Source organism: Papio anubis, chromosome 11 (genome assembly GCF_008728515.1).
Source record: "Papio anubis isolate 15944 chromosome 11, Panubis1.0, whole genome shotgun sequence".
Taxonomy (NCBI): Eukaryota; Metazoa; Chordata; class Mammalia; order Primates; family Cercopithecidae; genus Papio; species Papio anubis.
Window position 1 is genome coordinate 33,512,295 of NC_044986.1, and position 26,541 is coordinate 33,538,835.

General features: G+C 43.5%; 1 protein-coding gene across 2 annotated transcripts in view; it reads left to right on the top strand.

The window, feature by feature from the left end:
• CPN1 (carboxypeptidase N subunit 1) overlaps nucleotides 1-26,204 on the top strand; it is a 65,430-nt gene extending 39,226 nt beyond the window's left edge. For both annotated transcript variants that reach the window (XM_021943578.2, XM_003904113.5), the window contains 6 exons: nucleotides 3,449-3,631; nucleotides 5,096-5,207; nucleotides 11,101-11,240; nucleotides 13,935-14,034; nucleotides 19,833-19,951; nucleotides 25,939-26,204. In XM_021943578.2, the coding sequence (XP_021799270.2) occupies nucleotides 3,449-3,631; nucleotides 5,096-5,207; nucleotides 11,101-11,240; nucleotides 13,935-14,034; nucleotides 19,833-19,951; nucleotides 25,939-26,088 (804 nt within the window). In that variant the 3' untranslated portion in view covers nucleotides 26,089-26,204. The remainder of the gene's footprint in view (nucleotides 1-3,448; nucleotides 3,632-5,095; nucleotides 5,208-11,100; nucleotides 11,241-13,934; nucleotides 14,035-19,832; nucleotides 19,952-25,938) is intronic.
• Nucleotides 26,205-26,541: the final 337 nt, after the last annotated feature.

Genomic DNA, 26,541 nt, shown 5'->3' on the forward strand with positions numbered 1-26,541 from the left:
AGCTGATCATGACATCATGTGAAATGCACCAAGCAGTGTTATCCATCTCTGTTTTATAGCTATTACACTTAGAGAGAAAATAATTTACATTCTCGCAGGTAATGATTGATGGAATCAGGATGAAGACGCAGGCCTTCTGATTCTTATTCCAACATTCTTTCTACTACGCTAGAACGTGGACAGAATCATTCTATAGAGAAGTCTGTCTTACATGTGATAAGCTGTATCCTTACCAACAATTAGCTATAGAAAGAGGTTCAGGCTGGGTGTGGTGTCTCACGCCTGTAATCCCAGCACTTTGGGAAGCTGAGATGGGAGGACTGCTTGAGGCCAGGAGTTTGAGACCAGCCTGGGCAACATAGTGAGGCCCCATCTCTACAAAAGAAAAATACAAAATTTAGCTGGGTGTAGTGACACATGTCATAGACTTAGCTATTTGGGAGGATCCCTTGAACCCAGGAGTTAAAGAGTTCAAGGTTACAGTGAACTATTGTCCTGCCTGCTCTAGCTTGGGCGACAGAGCAACAGACCCTGTCTGCCAAAAAAAAAAAAAAAAAAAAAAAAAAATGGTTCAGGGAATCTAACCTTTAGTTTTTTCTTTTCCCTTTTTTTTCTTTTTCTTTCTTTCTTTCCTTCTCTTTTTTTTTTTTTTTTTTTTTTTTTTTGAGACAGAGTCTTTTTTACCCCAGGCTGGAGTGCAGTGGCACAATCTTGGCTCACAACCACCTCCGCCTCCCAGGTTCAAGCGATTCTCCTGCCTCAGCCTCCTGAGTAGCTGGGATTACAGGCACATGCCACCACGCCCAGCTAATTTTTGTATTTTTAATAGAGACAGGGTTTTACCATGTTGGTCAGGCTGTTCTCGAACTCCTGGCCTTGTGATCCGCCCGCCTCAGCCTCCCAAAGTGCTGGGATTACAGGCATGAGCCACTGTACCTGGCCCCTTTTCCCTTTCTATATGACCCTTGACTACTTTATCATTACTATACCCTCCCTGATTTCCCTTCCTCTTCCAATTGGAGGATCCCATTCAATATTTCGAGGCCTCACTCTCCAAGAGGCCTGTAATGGAAGTCCTTGGTAACATGAGTGGTTTCACCCTGCTGGTGGGCCTGCTTCTGAAAATAAATAGGCATCCTCTGAGCATCACTGCCACCCCTGGTGATCACGCTGTGTGGGAGAGTTTGAAATGTTCTATTTGTGAATGTCTAAACTTAGAGACTGGGGAAAGAAAAGGAAAGCAGGTGTACGCCTTTTAATTGGGAGTTTCCCAAATGGAATATTCTGGGATTTTTTTCTCCCTTGAAAATGAAGCAAAAGCCATGCTGACATGTTAGATTTCAAACAGCAACTATCCTCTTGGTTCAAGTAAATAGTAAATAAAAAGTAACTTTGTAAGGCTGGGCACAGTGGGTCACACCCTGTAATCCCAGCACTTTGGGAGGCAGAAGCAGACGAATCAGCTGAGATCAAGAGTTCGAGACCAGCCTGGCTAACATGGTGAAACCCCATCCTACTAAAAATACAAAAATTAGCCGGGTGTGGTAGTAGGTGCCTGTAATCCCAGCTACTTGGGAGGCTGAGGCAGGAGAATCGCTTGAACCCAGATAGCGGAGGTTGCAGATAGCATCACTCCACTCCAACGTGGGCGACAAAGCGAGACTCCATCTCAAAAAAAAAAACAAAACCAAAAAGCAAAGAACTTTGTGTTAGTCAGCATATCCAACCAGAAGAATGTTCTGATATATTAAACTTGTTTCTCTAAATAAAATAAGGTAATTGAATCAATGATAACTAGGCTCCCACTCAATCCTCTTGTCTAAATTTTAGGAGAAAAAGCAATGAGGTTTCCCTGGCTCTAGACAGAACAGCCTTGAGGAAGAGGAACAGTGAGAAGCTGGCCTTGTTCTGATAGAGGCTTAGGACACAAAGACAGAACTGCCCCAGAGGGTCTGAGCCCTGGTCACAGACCAAGACTGGTGCCCTCACACTTATATTCATTCTGATTGAGACTCAACCCTATTTATCCAGTCCCCCTGGGATGGAAAAGATGGAAACTTTAGAGCTGACCGTGGTCCAGGAGGAGCCATTAATACAGTAACACTACATAATCTCTAAGCTTGTTTATCCTGAGAGGAGGAAAAATGCTGCAAACTGTAAATTATTTACTTATGCCGCAAGTCCAAGTGGATTCAAGGCTTTCTTTGGCATACTATCACTCACTAGCAATATAATATGCAAGAGACGGGGTGGAATTTCACTGCTTAGCCAAGACTGGCCCATCTGACAGTATGTCTAACCCATGAAATTTGGATATGACCACAGGAGTGTGTTCTACATGTCAACATTACAGCAGGGAAGGAGGAGGTTAAAAACCATCACTGTAAACTAGCGTTTTTCAGATTGATTTATTGGAGTCCTAAATTTCTGCTAAGATGACTTAGAAGTCACTGGAGCAGTGGTAAAATGGGAAACCCTTTTCTAGGGTCCAGAGAGAGGCCAAGCTGGGGCTCCGAGCTCTCCAATCATGGTATCTCTTCATACAGAACTTCTCTTTTTTGGGTGGGAACGGTGGCTTACACCTGTAATCCCAACACTTTGGGAGGCAGAGATAGGCAGATTGCTTGAGGAGTTCAAGACCAGCCTCGGTAACATGGCAAAACCCCATCTCTACAGAAAATACAAAAATTAGCCAGGTGTGTTGTTGCATGCCTGTAGTCCCAGCTACTAGGGAGGCTGAGATAGGAGCATCGCTGGAGTCCGGGAGATGGAGGCTGCAGTGAACTGAGACTGCACCACTGCACTCCAGTCTGGGTGACAGAGTGAGACCCTGTCTCAAAAAACAAACAAAAAACAAACAAAAAAAACCCTCTCTCTCTCTCCCTTTCTTTCTCTCTCAACAGACTATTTTTTTAAGGATAGTTTTAGGTTCACAGCAAAATTGAGCAAAAAGTACAGCGTTCTCATACACTCCCTGCCCCACTCCACCCACCCCACCATCAGCGTCCTACCCCAGAGGGGTGTGTTTATCACAGTCAATCATGAACCTACCTTGACTCATTATGAGCGCTCTGAGTCCTTAGTTAGGTTACTGCTCTCTTGGTGTTGTGCACTCTCTGGGTTTCAACAAAGGTATGATGATATACAGCCACCATTATGGTATCATACAGAATAGTTTCCTTGCCCTAAATGCTCTCTGTTTACCTATTTTGTATATTGGGATTCCACATAAGATTCATTTTGAAAAAAGTTCTACACACTCCATTGTTGAAACCATCATTCCAAAGGTCGACATTTCCCCATCTCCACTTTTCATATCCGCCAGGACGCTCACTGTTTCATTCAGACATTTGATCTCCTCAGGCCACTTCCTGACAGACTTACTCTAACCGCCGTTTGTTTGTAGCCTCAGTTGCCCCTTCACCGCCAACCTCTCGCCTCCTCCCAGGTGGAACCCGAGACCCGGGCGGTGATCCGGTGGATGCACTCCTTCAACTTTGTTCTTTCAGCCAATCTCCACGGAGGGGCGGTGGTGGCCAATTACCCGTATGACAAGTCCTTTGAGCACCGGGTCCGAGGGGTCCGCCGCACCGCCAACACCCCCACGCCTGACGACAAGCTTTTCCAGAAGGTATGTGGAGCGACAGCTTGTCCCGCCAGGGGAACTTGGGGCTCAGGAGATGAGCTTAAGGTCAGTAACAGACCCCTTTTCAGTGCGAGGCCACAGAAAATAATTGAAAATACCGCTTGCTTGTGAGGTGCTTACAGTCTAGTAAATGACATTTGGTTTTGAATAATAAGCCATAGATTCATAAAAAAGTAAATACAAAGAAAGCTTTAAAGTAATTACCACGATGCAGAAAATACTTAGGCTAATGATGAGCAAGAAATATGCCCGAAGACTAATAGCACAAGTGTCATTAAATGTGAATTTTGGGGGGTCTAAAGTAGAATTTTATGATAATATATCCATATTAATGAAAAATAGACTGTGATGGTATTAGGTGGGGCCTTAAAAAAAGAAAAATAGACTACATGAAAAAGTTTAAATAACAGTTCAAAACAATAGAATAAAATCAATGTTAACATTAATTTTATATTAATATATAAAATGGTATAATATAATAAATTTGTAATTATTGGCCTGGTGCGGTAACTCACGCCTGTAATCCCAGCACTTTGGGAGGCCGAGGCGGACGGATTGCCTGAGGTCAGGAGTTCGAGACCAGCCTGCCCAACATGGTGAAACCCCGTCTCTACTAAAAATATAAAAATTAGCCAGGCACGGTGACAGGTGCCTGTACTCCCAGCTACTTGGGAGGCTGAGACAGGAGAATCACTTGAACCCGGGAGGTGGAGGTTGTGGTGAGCCAAGATTGCACCACTGCACTCCAGCCTGGACAACAAGAGTGAAACTCCATCTCAAAAAAAAAAAAAAAAAAGTACTAATATATTAATATATATCTATATAATATAAATGAACATTAATGATATTAAGTATTAATCATTAATGAACTACATGGTGAATAGCACATTGTTTTTTTCTCCATTGATCTCACTTTGTCCACTGTATAGTAAATAGTAATGAAGGAGAATTGTAGAGTTCAAATATATTCCTCTCCCTCCAACACACACCTATCACCCCCTAAATACACATTACTTTTCCTGGAGAAGTCTTGCCTTACTTACTCCTTGATTTATTTGACAAAATTCGGCTAGAAAATGGCACAAAAACAAGGAATCTTCAATATCATCTAGTGCAACTCCTGACTGCACAGGAGAAAACTCAGCCCCGAGATAGTGACAAAATCAGAATACAGATCTCCTAACTCTAGTCTACCACAGATATACTCTCTTAGACACACAGTCACATTCACACACATGCATTCACACATACTCACCTACATACACACACTCATACACACACACATACACACACTGTCTCTATCCCTGATCCTATTTTCTTTCACTAAAGCAAATAATCCACTGTTTATGTACCCAGCAGGGCTTCTTGGCTTCACCCTAGTTGTGAGTAGGAGCATTGCCATTTGAGTTGGGAATCATCAAGGTCGTTTTCCGCCTGCTTTTCCTCTAGCTGGCCAAGGTCTACTCCTATGCACATGGATGGATGTACCAAGGTTGGAACTGTGGAGATTACTTTCCAGATGGCATCACCAATGGGGCTTCCTGGTATTCTCTCAGCAAGGGTAAGGGGAGTCCTGGGAACTGCTCAAGCTGAAGTGGAATAGTGCTCATTTCTCCTTCTAAATTCCCAGTTTTCCCAGGGAAACAATGGGAATAGCATGGAGTTTTGCACTCAGGTTGAGATCTGGAAAATGGGGAAGTCTCAGGTTGACATTTAGTCATCATCTTGTGATTCTTTAAAACTAAGGTGGGGATGGCTGGGCACAGTGGCTCACGCCTGTTATTCCAGCACTTTGGGAGGCCGAGGCAGGTGGATCACGAGGTCAGGAGATCGAGACCATCCTGGCTAACACGGTGAAACCCCGTCTCTACTGAAAATACAAAAGAATTAGCCGGGTGTGGTGGCGGGCGCTTATAGTCCCAGCTACTCAGGAGGCTGAGTCAGGAGAATGGCATGAACCCAGGAGGCAGAGTTTGCAGTGAGCCGAGATCGTGTCACTGCACTCCAGCCTGGTCGACAGAGCGAGACTCCGAGACTCCGTCTCAAAAGACAAAAACAAAAACAAAAACAAAAAAACTAAGGTAGGGCCACCTTTTGGTCCTGTAAAACTGGTCGTTTACACAGTAGATTAGGGCATATAGTCACTTGTGGGATCTGAGAGTAGATTGGGTTGAAACCTGGCTTGCCCATTTACTAGTCATGTGGCTCTGGGATAATTACTTATTCTCTCTGTGCTTTCATTTCCTCATCTGTAATTAAGAATAATAAGGCCAGGCATGGTGACTCATGCCTATAATCCCAGCACCTTGGGAGGCCAAGAAGGGAGAATCTCTTGAGGCCAGTAGTTTGAGAGCAGCCTAAGCATCATAGCAAGACCTCATCCCCCTACCAAAAAAAAAAAAAAAAAAAAAAGTCAGGCAGAGTGGTGCACACGTGTAGTCCCAGCTAATGGGGAGGCTGAGGTGGGACGATCACCTGAGCCCAGGAGGTCAAGGCTGCAGTGCATTGAGCCAAGACTGCACCACTGTACTCCAGCCTGGACAACAGAGTGAGACTCAAAAAAAAAAAAAAAAAAAAAAGAAAGTGAATACTTGCCTCATAATTTTAATATAAGTATTAAATAAAATAATACACATAAGGCATTTAGAAATGCCTGGGTTATAAATGTTGTAATTGTATTTTAAAAAGTAGCGCAGATGTATGCCTCACATAGCAACAGATGAGCAGAGGATCTGGCCTGGGCACAACCAGTTCCCCTGAGATACGCTCCCTGGACCCTGACTGCCTGGCCCCAGCAAGCAGGGGTTTGCCATGGACACTGGCTATTGATAATGTAGGCTTCAAGAGCAGAAACCTCCACAAGAGACTTCTGTCCCTATCCCCTGGGCCTTCCCCGTGACCAGGGGTCAAGATAGAACCTTTGTTTATGAGCCTTCACTGGATTGAAGGATAGAGAAGAGTCTGGAGCAAGAAGCTGGGTTCTTTTAGGAATCATTCTCTAGCATCTGTCTTTCCCCATCCCCTCAAATCTGACCTGGCCATGGCCCAGGCAGCAGATTGGTGAGAGCTGAGTTGGTGGCTGGTCCTGTGCAGAGTAGAAGAGGTGCAAAACTGAGGAGTTGCCATGTACTGGGAGGGTAGACTGGGGACGAAAACTTGCTTGAATACAAGGCACTGCTGGGCGCAATGGCTCATACCTGTAATCCTAGCACTTTGAGAGGCTGAGGTGGGAGGATGGCTTAAGGTGGGAGTTCGAGGCTACAGTGAGCTATAATCATGATGCTGCACTCCAGCCTGGGCAGCAGAGCAAGACCCTGTCTCTGAAAAATAAATAAATACACACATACATAATTTTACATTTTTTAAAAGTTACTTTCTTTAGTTTGCATTAGGAAAGCAAAATATTTTTTGCCCTCCAAATTGAAAATAACCAATATACTTTTTCAAATTATGCTTGTTCTTTTTTTCTCTCTCTCCTCCCTCTCCCTCTCCATCCTCTGAGACAGCAAGGCCCATGCCTCCACTGAGAATCATTGCCCTAAATTAAGCTGGTACAATTCCAAGGTCATTACATTTATCAAATTGATTCTTCCAACAGTGTGGTCTCTTGATTAGCATATCAGCATGAGCTTATTAGAAATGTACATTTCTAATAAGTTGCACCCCACCTCATACCTACTGAATCAGAAACTCTGGGGGTGAAGCCCAGCAAGCTGTATTTAGCCAGAAGGCTCAGCCTTCTAGGTGATTCTAATGCATGGAGAGAAGCAATTTACTTGTTTATTTTACTCAAGCATTTTTAAATTTTTATGGATACATGCGAAGTGTATATATTTATGGGGTATATGTGATATTTTAATACAGGCATACAGTGTGTAATAATTACATCAGAGTAAATGAGATGTCCATCCCCTCAAGCATTCATTTCTTTGTGTTACCAACATTCTAATTGTACCCCCTCAGTTATTCAAAAGGTACAGCAAATTACTGCTAATGGTAGTCACCCTTTTGTGCTATCATTCATTCTTTCTATTTTTTGTATCTATTAACCATCCCCATTCTCCCCACCCCCACCATCCTTCCCAGCCTCCGGTAACCATTCTTCCTCTCTATTTTCATGAGTTCAATTATTTAAATGTTTAGCTCCCACGAATGAGAAAGAACGTGCAAAATCTGTTTTTCTGTGCCTGGCTTCATCACTATTTTTGCAAATGACAGGATCTTATTTTTTTTAATGACTGAATAGTACTCTATCGTGTAACCCTGCCACATTTTCTTTCTCCATTCATCTGCTAATGGACACTTAGCTTGCTTCCAAATCTTGGCTATTGTGAATAGTGCTGCAGCAAACATGGGAGTGCAGTTAACTCTTCAATATACTGATTTCCTTTGTTTTGGGTATATATTCAGCAGTGGGATTGCTGAATCAACTGGTAGTTCTGTTTTTAGTTTTTTAAGGAACCTCTATACTGTTTGGAGAGAGCCAATTTAATAGGCTATAGTTATTATTCTTCAACTTTCCCCATTCTTTCTGTAACAGCTTGCTTGTACTCATCAGCTTAAAAAGTGATAATTTTTTTCATCTTTAGTTATTTATTTATTTATTTATTTTGAGATGGAGTCTCTCTGTCACCCAGGCTGGAGTGCAGTGGCTCCATCTCGGCTCATTGCAACCTCTGCCTCCCGATTCAAACAATTCTCCTGCCTCAGCCTCCCGAGTAGCTGGGGCTACAGGGAACCACCACCACACCTGGCTAATTTTTGTCTTTTTAGTAGAGACGGGGCTTCACCACGTTGGTCAGGCTGTTCTCAAACTCCTGACCTCAAGTGATCTGCCCACCTCAGCCTCCCAAAGTGCTGGGATTACAGGCACCCCGCTTCATTTTTATTGTGGTAAAATATACATAACATAAAATTTACCATTGTAATAATTTTTAAGCATCTGATTCTGTATTATTAGGTACATTTGTAATGTTGTACAGTCACCACCAGCACTCATCTCCAGAACTCTTTTCAGCTTATAAAAGTGAAACTCTATATCTGTTAAACAATAACTACATTTCCCCTTACCCCAGCCCCTGGCAATCACCATTCTACTTTTTGTCTTTATGATTTTGACTGCTCTAAGTAGCTCATATCAGTGGGATCATGCAATATTTGTCTTTTTGTGAATGCCTTATTTCACTTACCATCATGTCCTCAAAGTTCATCCGTGATATGGTGTTTCTCAGAATTTCCTTACTTTGAAGGCTAAACAATATTCCATTGTATGTTTATACCACATTTTGTTTCTCGTTTATCCACCGATGGACATTTGGGTGGCTTTCACATTTTGGCTATTGTGAATAATGGTGCTACAAACATGGATGTGCACATCTCTCTTTGAGACCCTGATTTCTGTTCTTTTGGATATATAAACCCAGAAGTGGAATTGTTGGACATAAGGTAGTTCTATTTTTAATGTTTCTGAGGAACTGCCATACTGTTTTCTGTAGAAAACACCACCCGTGCACAGGAGTTTCAGTTTCTCCACATCTTCACCAGCTCTTACTTTTTTTTTTTTTTTTTTTTTTTTTGATAGTAGCCATCCTAATAAGTGCAAAGTAGTGTCTCATGGTAGTTTGATTTGCATTTCTCTAATGATTAGTGATATTGAGCATCTTTTCATGTGCTTATTGGCCATTTGTATACCTTCTTTGGAGAAATGTCTATTCAAATCCTTTGCCCACTTAAAAAAATCAAGTTGTTTGGGTTTTTTTTTTATTGTTGTTATTGTTATGTTTTAGGAGTTCTCTATGTATTCTGAATATTATATCTTATCAGATGTATGAATCACAAATATTTTTCCCATTCCATGATGGCCTTTTTACTCTGTTGACATTGTATTTGTTTGTTTGTTTGTTTGATTCTGTCATCACCTGTTTTGTCCTAGAGATACTGTCTTTTGATGAACAAAATTTTTCCATTTTCATGAAGTCTAATCTGTGATTTTTTTTTCTTTTGTTGCCTGTATCTTTGATTTCATATCCAGGAAATCATTGCCAAATTCAATGTCATGAAGCTTTTGTCCTGTATATTCTTCTAAGAGTTTTATAGTTTTAGGTCTTACGTTTAGGTCACCAATCCATCTTGAGTTCATTTTTGTATATGGTGTTAGATAAGGCTCCAACTTCATTCTTTTGCATTTGGATATCCAGTTTCTCCAGCATCATTTGTTGACATGACTGTCCTTTCCCCATTGAATGGTCTTGGCATTCTGGTCAAAAATCCTTTGACAATATATGTGAGGGTTTCTGGGCTGTCTTCCATTCCATTAATCTATATACCTGCTTTTATACCAGTACCACATTGTTTTGATTACTGTAGCTTTGTAGTAAGTTTCAAAATCAGAAATTGTGAGTCTCTAGCTTTGTTCTTCTTTTTCAAGATTATTTTTACTCTTCTGGGTTGCTTAAAATTCCATATGAATTTTAGGATGGGTTTTCTATTTTTGCAACAAACATCATTTGGATTATGATAGGGATTGCATTGAATCTGTAGATCACTTTGGGTAGTATAGACATTTTTAAGTGAGTAATTTTTAACCCAAATGAAATTATAATGAAAATAACCATCCTAATAATGAGAAACATATTAAAAAGTAATTGATTCAATTGAATAATGTAGAAGATTGGCACAAGCAAGTATTTTTTAGAAGAAGAGGAAAATGTAGCTGTCTTCTGCTTTTTCAGGAGTCTGTTTTTCTGGGATGGGTATTTTCAGATTAATGTTGTATTCTTAGCTAGGAGAAGGGATGTGAAAGCAAAATATTAGTCTCATTCCTGACCTCCCAGGTCTGAAGAACATTGTAGTTCAAGGAGAAAATCTGTTATCTTAAAAACAGTCCATGTGCATAGTCAATAGTAAGGCACAGCTAATAAGCAGACTTTGGAAATGATAAAAGGGACAAGAAGTGAAATTCAGTCATGAAATGGAAAAAAACATAAAGGATGAAGATGACAAAAGGGACATTTAAGAAGAGAGGAAACTGCAGAGAGAGATGCATGTGAACTGGAAATTTGGGAAAAATTTTATGGAGGAAAGAAAGAAATAGAGGTCAAGAGGTAGAATAGAAGTTGATGAAGAAAAGAAAAAAAAGGTAATGAAGGGGGTGCTGGATATTTCCAACACAAAGAAATGATAAATGTTTGGGAGGATGGATATTCTAATTAGCCTGATCTAATCACTGTACAGTTTATTGAAACGTCACTATGCGTGTTCCATGAATATGTACATATTATTAGGTGATGTACATGAATATGTACACATTATTATGTGCCAATGAAATAAATAAAATTAAAAGAGAATTCCCAAATAAATAAAAGCAGAAAATTTTAAAAAGAGAGAGAGAGATGAGATGGGGCATTGAGTGGGAACCTGGTTATGGGAATCTGCCACTGCCCTCTTTCCTTTAGGAATGCAAGACTTTAATTATCTCCATACCAACTGCTTTGAGATCACGCTGGAACTGAGTTGTGACAAGTTTCCCCCGCAAGAGGAGTTACAGCGGGAGTGGCTGGGTAATCGGGAAGCCCTAATCCAGTTCCTGGAACAGGTAAAACCTCATTTGTTAACTCTCATGTTTGCAAAAAGAGAAGTGCTTCTCAGACAAGGTGTTTCACAGGTTCAGGTCTGACTTTTGCTCTGATTCAGTCCAATAGATCTGGGCTGCTTCTTCCAATGAGATTTATTCATTCAACATTATTGAGCAGCTGAACACAGTGGTTCGCACCTGTAATCCCAGCAGTGTGGGAAGCCGAGATGGGAGGATCACTTGAGCTCAGAAGTTTGAGACCAGCCGGGGCAACATAGCTAGACCCCATGTCTACTAAAAAAAAAAAAAAAATTAGCCAAGCATGGTGGCATGCTTCTATAGACCCAGCTTCACAGGAGGATGAGGTGGGAGGATCGCTTGTCTTGTGCCGGGAGGTCAAGGTTGCAGTGAGCTGTGATCATGCCATTGTACTCCAGCCTGGGCAGCAGAGCAAGATCCTTCTCAAAAAAATTATCAAGCACAACTATTTGTCAGAAACTGTACTATACGCTGTGAATTATGAATAAATAAGCAAATATCCCTGCCCACATGGAACTTACCTTCTAGTGAGGAGAGACAGGCAGTAAACAATAAGTTGTATAACATGTTAAAAAAGAAATGCTATGAAGAAAGTCTTTCGGGGAAGTGATATTTAAACAAAAATTTCAAGGAGATGAGGGAGAGAAACATGCAGATATCTAGGGGATAAAAGGGTTCCTTGAAATGGACACAACTGCAAATACAAAACCCACAAAAAGAATATGAAAAGTGCTTGGCATCACTAATCATTACAGAAATGCAAACTAAAACTACAGTGAGATTCCACCTCAAATTGGTTAGGATGGCTGCTATCAAAAAAACAGAAATTCACAAATGTTTGCAAGGATGTGGAGAAATTGGAACCCTTGTGCACCATCAATGGGAATGTAAAGTGGTACAGTCATTATAAAAAACAGCTAATGGCAATTCCTCAAGCAATCAGAATTCCTGTGTGCTCCAGCAGTGCTACTTTTGGGTATATATTCAAAAGAACAGAAATAAGGGCCTCAAAGAGATATTTGCACACCCATATTCATAACAGCATTATTTACAATAGCCAAAAAGTGGGAGCAACCCAGTGTTCATTGGTGGATGACTGTATAAATGAATGTGGTATATTCCAGTGGAATATTATACAGCCTTAAAAAGGAAGGAAATTGTCATCAGGTGTGGTGGCTTATGCCTGTAATCCCAGCACTTTGGGAGGCTGAGGTGGGCAGATCGCCTGAGTTTGGGAGTTTGAGACCAGCCTGACCAACATGGAGAAACCCTGTCTTTACTAAAAATACAAAATTAGCCGGGCATGGTGGCACATGCCTGTAATCCCAGCTACTCGACAGGCTGAGGCAGGAGAATCGCTTGAACCCAGGAGGTGGAGGTCGCAGTGAGCCGAGATGGCACCATTGCACTCCAGCCTGGGCAATGAGAGTGAAACTCCATCTCAAAAAAAAGGAAGGAAATTCTGACACATGCTACAACATGGATGAATCTTGGGGACATTATGCCAAGTGAAATTAGCCACCCATAAAAAGACAAACACTGTATTATTCCACATATATGAGGTACTTAGAGCAGTCAAAATTATAGAGATGGAAAGTATTGATAGAATGGTGGTTGCTAGGGGCTGGGGGAGGGGGTAATGGAGAATCATTGTTTAATGGATATAGAGTTTCAATTTTTTAAGATAAAAAGAGTGATGCAGATGGATGGTAGTGATGGTTGCACAACATTACAAATGGGTTTTATTTTTTTATTATTTATTTATTTATTTATTTATTTATTTTTTAATTTTTTTTTGAGACAGAGTCTCGCTCTGTCACCCAGGCTGGAGTACAGTGGCCGGATCTCAGCTCACTGCAAGCTCCGCCTCCTGGGTTCATGCCATTCTCCTGCCTCAGCCTCCCAAGTAGCTGGGACTACAGGTGCCTGCCACCTCGCCCGGCAAGTTTTTTGTATTTTTTAGTAGAGACGGGGTTTCACCATGTTAGCCAGGATGGTCTGGATCTCCTGACCTCGTGATCCGCCCGTGTCGGCCTCCCAAAGTGCTGGGATTACAGGCTTGAGCCACCGCGCCCGGCCTTTTTTTTTTTTAGACAGAGTCTCGCTCTGTCACCCAGACTGGAGTGCAGTGGTGCGATCTAAGCCTACTGCAACCTCCACCTCCTGGGTTAAAACAGTTCTCCTGTCCTCAGCCTAGCTAAATGTATTTAATAACACTGAACTATACACTTAAAATGGTAAATTTTATTTTATCACAGTCTGTCATAGGAAATAAAAAAATTTTTAAAAAAAGAAAAAGAAAAGAAAGCCAGGACACCAGTGTGGCTGGATTGATCTCAGAAGTAAGGGAGAGAAAAGGTGGTTGGAGATGGGATCAGAGAGCTAACAGGTAGCTTGACAGACGGACCATCACAAGAACTTTAGCTTTTGCTCAGAGTGAGTTAGGTTTTGAGTAGGATAGTGACATGATTTGAGTTAGGCTTTAACAGGATCACTCTGACCACTCTAATTGTGAAGAGATTAATTGGGGCAGGGAGAGAGGCAAAGAGACCAGTTAAGGGACTATTACCATCATCTTTGTGAAGATAAAATGCAAAAACATACGAGAAAGGGCTTTGAGACTCTAAAACACCGTACAAATGTTTTATGATCATAACTATATACTTGTTCCTGCAGGTTCACCAGGGCATCAAGGGAATGGTGCATGATGAGAATTATAATAATCTCGCCAATGCTGTCATTTCTGTCAGTGGGATTAACCATGATGTCACTTCAGGTAGGTGGTCACTGCTTAGGGGGAGGAAGGAAGCGTTCACTCCCGCATCTTCTTCAGCATAATCAACGGGCCAGTTTGTAAGCCAGTGAAACTAGCAGGGGCGTCAAGGATGCTGGGAGTAGGGGTGGGGGGATGGAGGAAAGAAGGGCAATGAAAATGGAGACAGTAAATTAAGAGGCTGAATCAAACAACCAAGATGTTTTAATGGAAAATCTTTTGCTTCTGATGCAAGCAATCCCTGAGAGGTCAGGACCAGGAAAGACTGATGTAAATGTAACTTCTCCTCAGCATTCAGGAGTGGCTACCACATACAATTTTGTTAGGGGTATTTTCTGGGCTTAAGCCTGTTAATAGCTCACATACTGGTGTGAAATTGGGTAGAAAGAGGCTGTAAAACGGATAGTTATCCTTGTGGCTGACTTGGCGTTTCTCTACACCTCCAATGGGAAAGTTAGCAAGATTCTTTCCATCATAGGCTTACTGTGGGGCAAGATTGATGGTGGAGACGGATCTTAGAGCTACCTGGAATCTCCTAGAAGAGCACAGAATTATGTCACAGCAGACTGGTGTTGTAAGCTGACTCAGCCCAGCTTGATCATGCACAATTTGTAGGATTTTTTGTTTTATTTTGCTTTTAATGCATAACAGTAGCTACCAACGGTATTGGTTACAGGTAGATGAGATTTGCCTAACTCCCCACCTTTTTTTCTTTTTTTGAAAAGGAGTCTCATTCTGCCATCCAGGCTGGAGGGCAGTGGTGTGATCTCACTGCAACCTCTGCCTCCTAAGCTCAAGCCATCCTCCTACCTCAGCCTCCAAAATGGCTGGGACTATAAGCATGCAACACCATGCCTGACTAATTTTTTGTGTTTTTTGTAGAGATGGGGTTTCACCATGTTGCCCAGGCTGGTTTTGAGCTCCTGGGCTCAAAAGCCTCCCAAAGTACTGGGGTTACAGGTGTGAGCCACTACACCCAGCCCTCCGCACAACCTTAATACTAGCAAGTCTCACCTGAATTTTACTACACTAACATTTATTACCTAGCAGCCATTTCACAGTTCCTACAATCTGTTTAAGCTGGATGAACTCTCAGCTTTCTGTTCTTTAAAGTGATCTCAATGCATCTTACATGAAAAGTTCATTCAAGGCAAAAGTATTGTCTAAAGGCAGAATCCTGTAGCCTCACAGTGAAGTATCAGACAACCAGAGTCTGGACACAGGACTGTTTAGGAATCCAAACTCAGGAATCATCCTTTTTATTTGTTTTTTCTTTTTCTGTTTTTTACAGAAATGTTTCTGAATCGTAGGAATCATTCTTATAAGCACAGTCTTCTTCAGGGCTTGCTAGATTCTTTCAAGCAAAGTGATGGGGTCTCACTATGTTGCCCAAGCTGGTCTCAAACTCAAGCAATTCTTCTGCCTCAGCCTCCCAAATAGCTGGATTACAGGGTCTCACTCTATTGCCTGGGCTGCAGTGCAGTGGTGCAATCAGAGCTCACTGCAGCCTTGACCTTCCAGGCTCCCAAGTAGCTGGAACTACAAATGCATGCCACCATGCTCAGCTAATTTTTTTGTTTTTTACTTTTTTTACAGAGACAGAGTTTTGCCCTGTTGTCCAGGCTGGTCTCAAATTCCTGAGCTCAAGTGATCTGCCTGCCTCAGCCTTCCAAAGTGCTGGGATTCCAGAAGGGCACACCTGGCTTTTGCTAGATTCTTATGCTCTGTCCAAGCAAGTCTGGGAATGTCTCTAAAACAGTCTACCCAATCAACATATATTGCAGGGCACAGTGGCTCACGCCTGTAATCCCAACACTTTGGGAGGCCCAGGTGAGAGGAACACTTGAGGTCAGGAGTTCAAGACCAGCCTGGCCAACATGGTGAAACCCCTGTCTCTACTAAAACTGCAAAATTAGCTAGGTGTGGCCAGGTGCGGTGGCTCACGCCTGTAATCCCAGCACTTTGGGAGGCCGAGGCGGGTGGATTGCCTGAGCTCAGGAGTTTACAACAAGCCTAGGCAACACAGTGAAACCCCATCTCTACTAAAATACAAAAAATTAGCCATGTATAGTGGCGTGTGCCTGTAGTCCCAGCTACTTGGGAGGCTGAGGCAGGAGAATCACTTGAACCCAGGAGGTGGAGGTTGCAGTTAGCCGAGATCATGCCACTGGACTCCAGCCTGGGCAGAGTGAGACTCTATTTCAAAACGACAACAAAAACAAAACATATTAAACACCACTGATTTTTCCAATAAGTGCCACTTTTACCTGCCATTGTGTTAATTAACAAATTATTAGGCTGGGCACAGTGGCTCATGCCTGTAATCCCAACACTTTGGGAGGCCAAGGCGAGTGGATCACCTAAGGTCAGGAGTTCAAGACCAGCCTGGCCAACGTGGTGAAACCCCGTCACTACTAAAAATACAAAAAATTAGCCGGGCATGGTGGTAGGCAACTGTAGTCCCACATACGCAGGAGGCTGAGGCAGGAGAATCACTTGAACCCAGGAGGTGGAGGTTGCAGTGAGCCAAGATTGAGCCACTGTACTCTAGCCTGGGTGACAGAGCAAGACTCCATCTCAAAAAAAAAAAAAAAATTAATCATTTCACCAGTGAAAAAACTCATTGTAAACATTCGTTATGTTACTTAGCAAAGCATCTAGTGTTGAGGAGAGAGAAAGCTAGCTGAAGCCCTCATAGGAGCTGCATCTGGAATGGGGCCTTTCTGATACGACACTCGCTCACCACTTCAGGATGCAAGTCCCCAATTAAGAAAACGACAATCCCTGGGGTGTCATTTCAACTATCCAACATGTGTACTTTGCTGAAGTATTTTAAAGTAAATTCCGGGCATTTAATAGGGGGCAGAAAAAGACTTCCTCATTATTGTTTGTCTCAATGTTTATCGTATTTGTTATTTCAAATATGCATTGCTATATACTTAAAAAAAATGAATTTTAAAGTCACTGTCATAATTGAATCTAAAGGAATGGAAAGTCATTAGCCAAAATGCTCTTTCCCTGTTATGGAAAAACAGGTTTCTTTTGAATTTTATTTTTTCCCTTGCCATACTTTTGAAGGTGATAAAAGAAATTTTTTTGTTTTTTGAGACAGTCTTGCTCTGTCACCCAGGCCGGAACACAGTGATACAAGCCACTGCAACCAGCCCAATAAAAGCAATATTAAAAATAGGATTCTCACTGGGCACAATGGCACATGCCTGTAATCCCAGCACTTTGGGAGGCTGAGCTGGGAGGTTTGCTTGAGGTCAAGAGTTCAAGACCATGCTGGTCAACATAGCAAGACCACATCTCTACAAAAAATAAAAGTAATAAAATTAACCAGGCACAGTGGTGTGTGCCTATAGTCCTAGCTATTCAAAAGACTGAGGCAGGAAAATTGCTTGAGTCCGGGAGTTCAAGGTTGCAGCGAGCTATGATAGCACCACTGCACTCTAGCCTGGGCAACAGAGTGAGACCTTATCTCAGAAAAAGAGATAGGACTCTCAAAATTGTATCTTTACTGGTCATGTAGTCCAGCCTTCCCATTGAATATAAGATTACACCCATACAACACCACCAGCAGCTTTTTATCCAACCCAGGGCCGGCATGTTCAGTGGTGCGGATTTTGCACTGTACATCTGCGTAGCCTTTCCAGGCTTCTGATCTAGTCCGTGCTTGTGTGCTCACAATTTCACAAAGCAGTCCGTTCCTTTTTATGTAGCTCTGTTTCTCTCAACAGGTTTGTTTCTTTTATTTATTTATTTGAGACAGAATCTTGCTCTGTCACCAAGGCTTGATTGCAATGGCGTGATCTCAGCTCACTGCAGCCTCCACCTCCCACCTTTCAGCAATTATCCTGCCTCAGCATCCCAACTAGCTGGGACTACAGGCATGTGTCACCACGTCTGGCTAATTTTTGTATTTTTAGTAGAGACGGGGGTTTCACCATGTTGGCCAGGCTGTTCTCAAACTCCTGACCTTAGGTGATCCACCCACCTGGGCCTCCCAAAGCGCTGGGATTACAGGCATGAGCCACCACACCTGGCCTCAACAGGTTTTATTTCTGTCTAGCAAAATCTGCCTCCCTGCAACTTAAACCCATACTTCTCATTCTTATTTCTTTAGATAGACATCATTTCTTCACAGTGGCCTTTCAAATATCAAAACTGTGGGCTCATGGAGTTTCTTTATTAGGCAAAACATTCACAGACCTTTCACCCTTTCCTCTCTCCTAGTGATGCTTTACTGGAGGTGAGTTTGTATTAAACTACAGGGTCTGGAATTACATTTAACACGCTCAGTGTAGAGCACAGTAAAACTCCTGCTTCCTAGGAGCTGAGGCCATACTCCTATTAAGATAGCCCACAAATGATTTAAATCTTCGCTAGTTTCATGCTATTAAGAAAAGCTTAGGCCGGGCGCGGTGGCTCACGCCTGTAATCCCAGCACTTTGGGAGGCCGAGGCGGGCGGATCACAAGGTCAGGAGATCGAGACCACGGTGAAACCCCGTCTCTACTAAAAATACAAAAAATTAGCCGGGCGCGGTTGTGGGCGCCTGTAGTCCCAGCTACTCGGGAGGCTGAGGCAGGAGAATGGCGGGAACCCGGGAGGCGGAGCTTGCAGTGAGCTGAGATCGCGCCACTGCACTCCAGCCTGGGCGACAGAGCGAGACTCCGTCTCAAATAAAAAAATAAAAAAAACAAACATATGAAAAGCAAAATAGGCTAGGTGCGGTGGCTCATGCCTGTAATCACAGCACTTTGGGAGGCTGAGGCGGAAGGATCACTTGAGCCCAGGAGTTTGAGACCAACTTGGGCAACATAGTGAGAACCAGACTTTGTTTATTCATTTTAAAAAAGAAAAGATGGCTGGGCTCAGTGGCTCATGCCTGTAATCCCAGCACATTGGGAGGCCAAGGCTGGTCAATCACCTGAGGCCAGGAGTTCGAGAGCCGCCTGGCCAACATGGTGAAACCCTGTCTCTACTAAAAGTATAAAAATTAGCTGGGTGTGGTGGTGCATGCCTGTAATCCCAGCTACTTGGGAGGCTGAGGCAGGAGAATGGCTTGAACCCGGGAGGTGGAGGTTGAAGTGAGCTGAGATCACACCACTGCATTCCAGCCTGGGCAACAGAGTGACAGAGTGAGACTCCATCTCAAAAAAAAAAAAAAAAAGCCAGTGGGCTCAGTGGCTCATGCCTGTGATCCCAGCACTGGGAGGCTGAGACAAGCAAATCACCTGAGGTCAGGAGTTCGATATTAGCCTGGCCAACAGGGTGAAACCCCCGTCTCTACTAAAAACACAAAAATTGGCTGAGCATGGTGGCACGCGCCTGTAATCCCAGCTACTTGGGAGGCTAAGACAGGAGAATTGCTTGAACCTGAGAGGCAGAGGTTGCAGTGAGCTCACATCATGCCACTACACTCCAGCCTGGGTGACAGAGCGAGACACCGTCTCAAAAAAAAGAAAAGCTAACTATCCAGACCAGGTCCAAATAAGGCAAACACGAAGCTGTAACCAATCTGGCTGTTTCTGTACCTCATTTCTGGTTTTTTTGTATTTTACTTTCCTTCTTCTATTCTTAAAGTCTCTCCAACTGTGCAGAGATTACTCTCTGAATTTGCTGTGATTCTGAGGGCCCAATTTGCAAATTGCTTTTTCCTTCATCAATTAAACTTTGTTAAATTTAATAATAATAATTAAAAAAAAAAAAAGCCAAGCTTGTAGTCAGTTAAAAACCCCAGCTTATTTGGGACAGGTTTTTAATCAGCGGACTGAGTTATATCCTTGTGACTTTCAGGTGACCATGGTGATTACTTCCGGCTGCTGCTTCCAGGTACCTACACTGTTAGTGCCATAGCACCTGGGTTTGACCCAGAGACAGTGACTGTGACCGTGGGTCCTGCGGAACCAACATTGGTGAGTTAGGCTGAGCTTGATGGTGCACTATAAAGATCACTTATACAGTCTATTTTGGAGGACAGTGTCCCGCTCTGTCACCCAGGCTGGAGTGCAGTGGTACCATTGTGGTTCACTGCAGCCTCGATCTCCCAGGCTGAAGCAGTCCTGCTGTCTCAGCCTCCCAAGTAGCTGGGAGTGAGTTTAAGCGCACACCACCATGCCCGCCTACTTTTTCTACTTTTTGTAGAAAAAGAATTTCATCATGTTACCCAGGCTGGTCTTGAACTCCTGGGCTCAAGTGATCTGCCTGCCTCAGCCTCCCAAAGTGCTGAGATTACAGGCATGAGCCACCACCCTTGGCCCTTACAAAATCTTCGGTGATTGTACAGCTGTCATCTTTGCCCAGCTTTCTTTTACGGTTTTTAAAAAATTAATTGCTCGCACATCCTAATTTTTGTTGTGTCACTCTCCTATTATATCCTTCCTCACTTCCTTTTGGCTTTTCCTCTTCTGTCTCACATAGCATAGTGATTCAAAGCACTGCCTAGTTCTAAATTCAGCTCATTTGCCCACAGACCTTGGACAAATTACCTAATCTCTCTTGTTCTCAGTTTCTTTCTCAGTAAATTGGTGATGATAGTGCCTCCTTCACAAGAGGCTGAAATGAGAACATGCACATAAAGCCTTTAGAATGCAAGGACCAAATCAACTCTCAAAAGACAGATTAATTGGAGAAAAGCCATACCAATTTATTTTTATTTTATTTATTTATTTATTTTTTGAGACAAGGTTTCGCTCTTGTTGCCCAGGCTGGAGTGCAATGGGGGCATGATCTCGGCTCACCGCAACCTCTGCCTCCCAGGTTCAAGTGATTCTCCTGCCTCAGCCTCCTGAGTAGCAGGGATTACAGGCATGTGCTACCACGCCCAGCTAATTTTTGTATTTTTTTTTTAGTAGAAATGGGGTTTCTCCATGTTGGTCAGGCTGGTCTCAAACTTGCGACCTCAGGTGATCTGCCCACCTCGGCCTCCCAAAGGGCTGGGATTATAGGCCTGAGCCACCGCGCCTGGCCTGTGTGTGTTTTTTTTGTTGTTGTTTTTTTTGTTTTTTTTTTTGGTGGGGGGGAGCATACCAATTTGTTTAATGTGCATACACAGGAGCCTTCAGAACGAAGGCCCAAAGATACAGGGGAAATTGTCCACTTTTATACATAGGTTCAACAAAGTAGGTACAGCTAGGTATAAATGCAATTGGACAAAAAGTATCAGCTAATGCTATGCACTGAGTGAAGAAATCCAGCAAGGCCTGTCTGTCCAGACTCTTCTGGGCTCTCTGACCATGTATTTCTTCCTTCTGGGTGTGAGTCGGTACCCTCTCTGAAAAGAGGGTCTTATGACCTACAGTCAAACAAGGTAGGTCAGATATGTCCTCCTCCTCTTCTTCCTCCTCCTCCTCCTCCTCCTCCTTCTCCTTCTCCTTGACCTACAGTCAAATAAGGTAGGGTCTTATGACCTACAGTCAAACAAGATAGGTCAAATATGTCCTCCTCCTCCTCCTCCTCTTCCTCCTCTTCTTCTTCTTCTTTCATAGAGACAGGGAGTGACTCTGTCTCTCAGGTTGTGCACTGGCATGATTATGGCTCACTACAGCCTCAGACTCAAGAGATCTTCTGCTTCATCTTCCTGATAGCTGGGACTACAGGCACATGCCACTATGCCCAGCTATTTTTTTTTTTTTTTTTTTTGAGATCGAGTCTCGCTCTGTCACCCAGGCTGGAGTGCAGTGGCTCAACCTCGGCTCACTGCAACCTCTGCCTCCTGGGTTCAAGCGATTATCCTGCCTCAGCCTCCCGAGTAGCTGGGATTACAGGCATGTGCCACCACATCCAGCTAATTTTTGTATTTTTAGTAGAGATGGGTTTTCACCTTGTTGGGCAGGCTGATCTTGAACTCCTGACCTCAGGTGGTCCACCCTCCTCAGCCTCCCAAAGTGCTGAGATTATAGGCATGAGCCACCGCACCCGGCCTAATTTTTGTTATTTTTTGTAGGGACGGGGTTCTTTGTGTAGCCCAGGCTGGAGTCCAGTGGTAGTCATGGCTCACTGCAGCCTTGAACTCCTAGGCTCAAGAGATCCTCGCACCTCGGACTTCCAAAGCAGTGGGATTACAGGCATGAGCCACTGTGCTCCCACGGCCTAGACTGTGCGCGGCCTAAATCGGTTAATTTCTTTAAGACCAGTTTTTACAGAGAAAGGCAGCGGGCTTGCATTCTTCTGTGCCACTGGTAAGGACTGCCACCAGAGGGCGCTCTATCATACCTTCTGGTGCTCCGTGGGCCCTGATCTTGCTTTCCACTCAAGGCCGCAAAGAGCCGGTAGCTACTCTTCAAGATTCAACTCTCCAGGGCTTTCTTTTACGGATAGGAAGAGAAGCAAAGAACTTCTTTGATTTTACAGCCTGGATCTTTTCAGTTTTAGTTGTACTAAGATCTCAGAGCTAACGGAGCTCAGAGATCGTGGACACTAATCCTCAGATTTCTCAAACGAGGACAAAGTAATGAGGCAGTCCTATTTAACAGCCATCTACAGATCTCATTTCTCAAAAGTCAGCCTTTCCTAGGGCCGCCTCGCTCCTTCTGTACACAACCTGCTCCTTCTGTACACAACCCTAGAGCTTGCTAGACCCTCCCACCGCCTTTCCCTATTAACATGATGCAGTCAAGTCAAGCTTGTCTTTTACTATTTACTGAATAAGTACTATGTATGACATGATATGAGAGCTTTCCAGCATTATCTCATTTAACCTTCACAACAACCCTGTGAGACAGATGTAAGTATCCCCATTTATGGCTTACAGAAGATAAAAGAAACTTGGGTAGTATCACATAACAAGTGGTAGGAGTCAGGATTTGAACCTATATCAGGCTCTCTGGCTCCCTTCTTAGCCAATGTGTTACTGGAACTCATACTAAGTGTACAACCTGTGTTTGTAGTTCCTTAATGTACCACAAGGATCCGGGGAAATAACTATGCTTTAAGTGCTTTGAGAATTCCTCTGGAATTTCCAGATAGTTTCTTCCTCCATCTACTCCCCTAGTCCCATCTCCTAAATAATGTAAATTACTTCCCATTACTGTTGCAGGAAACAGAGAGTAAATCTTTCATTGTAGCCTATTAGCTGATCTGGGGTCCTCTTTCCCTTTTTTCTTGTTATATCCTAAAATTGAATGACTGGTAAGCAGCTACATATATAAGTTTTGCATTACCAGCAAGTCTCTCCAACGCCAAATTCAAACAACTGCACGTCCTCTTGAGTAACACACTCAATTTCAAAGAGTTTTTACCCCCTTTTTCACGTATTCTTTAAATAAATTAACATAACCCATCATTATGTCAAATATACTCAGAGAAGAAAAGATGTTTGTCATTTGGATACAATTTCCAGACACAATAACAACTGAAAATCCATTTATTGATCACAAAGGAGTCTATCTCCCTTCCCAGTCTGAAGCAGATATCCATCTGTCTGGGAAAGAAAAAAGGAAAAAAAGAATGCCCAGGCGTGGTGGCTCATACCTGTAATCCCAGCACTTCGAGAGGCTGAGGCAGGCGGATCACTTGAGGTCAGGAATTCGAGACCAGCCTGGCCAACATGGCAAAGCCCTGTCTCTACTCAAAGTACAAAAATTAGCCATGTGTGGTAGAGCACGCCTGTAATCCCAGCTACTTGGGAGGCTGAGGCAGGAGAATTGCTTGAACCCAGGGGGTGGAGTTTGCAGTGAGCTGAGACTGCCACTGCACTCCAGCCTGGGTGACAGAGCAAGACTCTGTCTCAAAAAAAAAAAAAAAAAAGATTGTTTACTACAGGGTTTCCAGCTTTAAAATGTGTCAGTTGGGTGTGGTGACTCACACCTGTAATCTCAGCACTTTGGAAGGCCAAGGCTGGCAGATCACTTGAGCCTAGGAGTTTGAGACCAGCCTGGGCAATATGGTGAAATCCTGTCTCTACAAAACAATACAAAAGTTAGCCGGGCATGGTGTCATGCACATGTAGTGCCAGCTACTTGGGAGGCTGAGGTGGGAGGATCACTTGAACCCAGGAGATGGAGGCTGCAGTGAGCTGTGATTGCGCCATTGCACTCCAGCCTGGATGACAGAGTAAGACCTTATCTCAAAATAAAAATAAAATTAAATAAAATATCTTCCAGGGCCCAGTGTTCCCTTTGCTTTTCCCCAAGGCCTTCCACACGTCACCACTCCTTTCCTTTTCTTCTGTCCTTGCCTCATTTTCTTGTCTCTCTTCTCTCTCGTTTTTTCTGTCCTAGATTCCTATGTTACTAAATAGGAACTGATAAATAATACAGTACCGTTGGCTCTGATTCCCTCCTCCCCTCCTGGAGGAACTAGCAGAAAAATTGGCTATGGATTTTTGCGGAAGGGGCAGGAAATAACCCCACAGAGAGGCCTCTCAGTCAGGGGCATGTTTTTTAACTCCCAGCTGGCTTCAGGGGCTCAAGCTGTTCCAAGGGCGGGAAAGCCCAGGCCTGCCCCAGGGGAGTGTGGTTAGGACACTGTGCCACTCCCTCTCTTCCTCTTCAGCCTGGGATAGTTCTACGGCTCTTCCACACCCAGAATGTCCCACATTTGTCAGTGAAAAGTATCTTTCCATCTGCGTGCCGTGGCCAGAAAAGTTGCAATGTAGTGCTTAAAAGGATGCATTAACACACATGGAAATTTCCAGTTTAAGAATCCAAAGCAGGGTGTGGTGGCATGTGCCTGTGGTCCCAGCTACTCAGGAGGCTGAGAGGCTGAGGCAGGAGGATCTTGAGCCCAGGAGTTTGAGTCCAGCCTGGACATCATAACAAGACCCCATCTCTAAAATTAAAAAAAAAAAAAAAGTAAAATAAATAAAAGAGTCTATACCAACACTGTTTATCATCTCTACTATCTATAAAGTCAAACACGTATGGCAGAAGGTTTAGTTCTGAAGCACGGTGACACTTACCGGCATGCCTGAGCATGGCACCTGTGAGTCACCCAGGCAGCATAAAGAAGATTATTACAGCACTGTCTGTCATGGCTCTTGTCCTAAGTGGCAGTATTGGTGAAATCATGATTTAATGTGTAGATATATTTTTCTTTCTTGTCTTTATTTATTTATTTTTTTTTTTGAGATGGAGTCTCACTCTGTCACCCAAGCTGGAGTGCAGTGGCATGATCTCGGCTCTCTGCAACCTCTGCCTCCCGAGTTCAAGCAATTCTCCTGCCTCAGCCTCTCGAGTACCCGGAACTGTAGGTGTGCGCCACCAGCCCAGCTAATTTTTGTGTTTTCAGTAGAGGTGGGGTTTCACCATGTTGGCCAGGCTGGTCTCTAACTCCTGATCTCAAGTGATCTGCCCACCTCAGTCTCCCAAAGTGCAGGGATTACAGCCACCATGCCCAACCTAATTTTTTTTCCTTTTTCTTTTCTTTTTTTTTTTTTTTTTGAGATGGAGTCTCACTGTCACCCAGGCTGGAGTGCAGTGGCAAGATCTCAGCTCACTGCAGCCTCCACCTCCCGGGTTCAAGCAATTCTACCACCTCAGCCTCCTGAGTAGCTGGGATTATAGGTGTGCACCACCATGCTTGGCTAATTTCTTTGTATTTTTAGTAGAGACAGGGTTTCACCATATTGGCCAGGGTAGTCTTGAACTTCTGACCTCAGGCGATCCACACCGCCTCAGCCTCCCAAATTGCTGTAATTACAGGCATGAGCCACCACACCCAGCCCATTTTTTTCTAATACATATAAAATCAATGTATATTAAGTTCATCCAATCATACTCTATCTATCACCAGTGATTGCATACCAATTTGGGGGGAACATTAGGCAAGTCTATATGACACCACCAGTGCTTCTCTGGGTCACTGCTATAATAATTCTCCCTAGTACCCAGCCCTCAGAAACCAGAACTATGGCAAAAGATGGTCCAAATGGATCTCCTAGCTTCTGCTCTTTTCTTTCCAGGTTCACTTCCACCTCAAAAGAAGCATCCCTCAAGTAAGCCCTGTGAGGAGAGCTCCCAGCAGAAGGCACGGAGTTAAAGCCAAAGTGCAGCCCCAGGCAGCCAGAAAGAAAGGAATGGAAATGAGGCAGCTCCAGAGAGGCCCTGCCTGAAACCCACAGTGCCAGGCAACCCTTCAGAAACGCTTTGCTCCTGCTCTCAGATCAGATAAAGCGTTCTTTCTATTTTATTAACTGGGACATATTTAAATACAAACATATTCAGAACAGTTCAGAATGGTCTCTGTCTGTTCCAGGGGTAAACCATCTCTAGGTCATCATGAAAGGAATTAGGATCTATTGAAAGGTGATGTGGTGGCCGGGTGTGGTGGCTCACATCTGTAATCCTAGCACTTTGGGAGGCCGAGGCGGGTGGATCAGCTGAGGTCAAGAGTTCAGGACCAGCTTGGCCAGCATGGTAAAACCTCGTCTCTACTAAAAATACAAAAAATTAGCTGGATGTGGTGGCATGTGCCGGTAATCCCAGCTACTCAGGAAGCTGAGGCAGGAGAATCACTTGAACCTGGGGGGCGGAGGTTGCAGTGAGCTCAGATCACGCCACTTCAC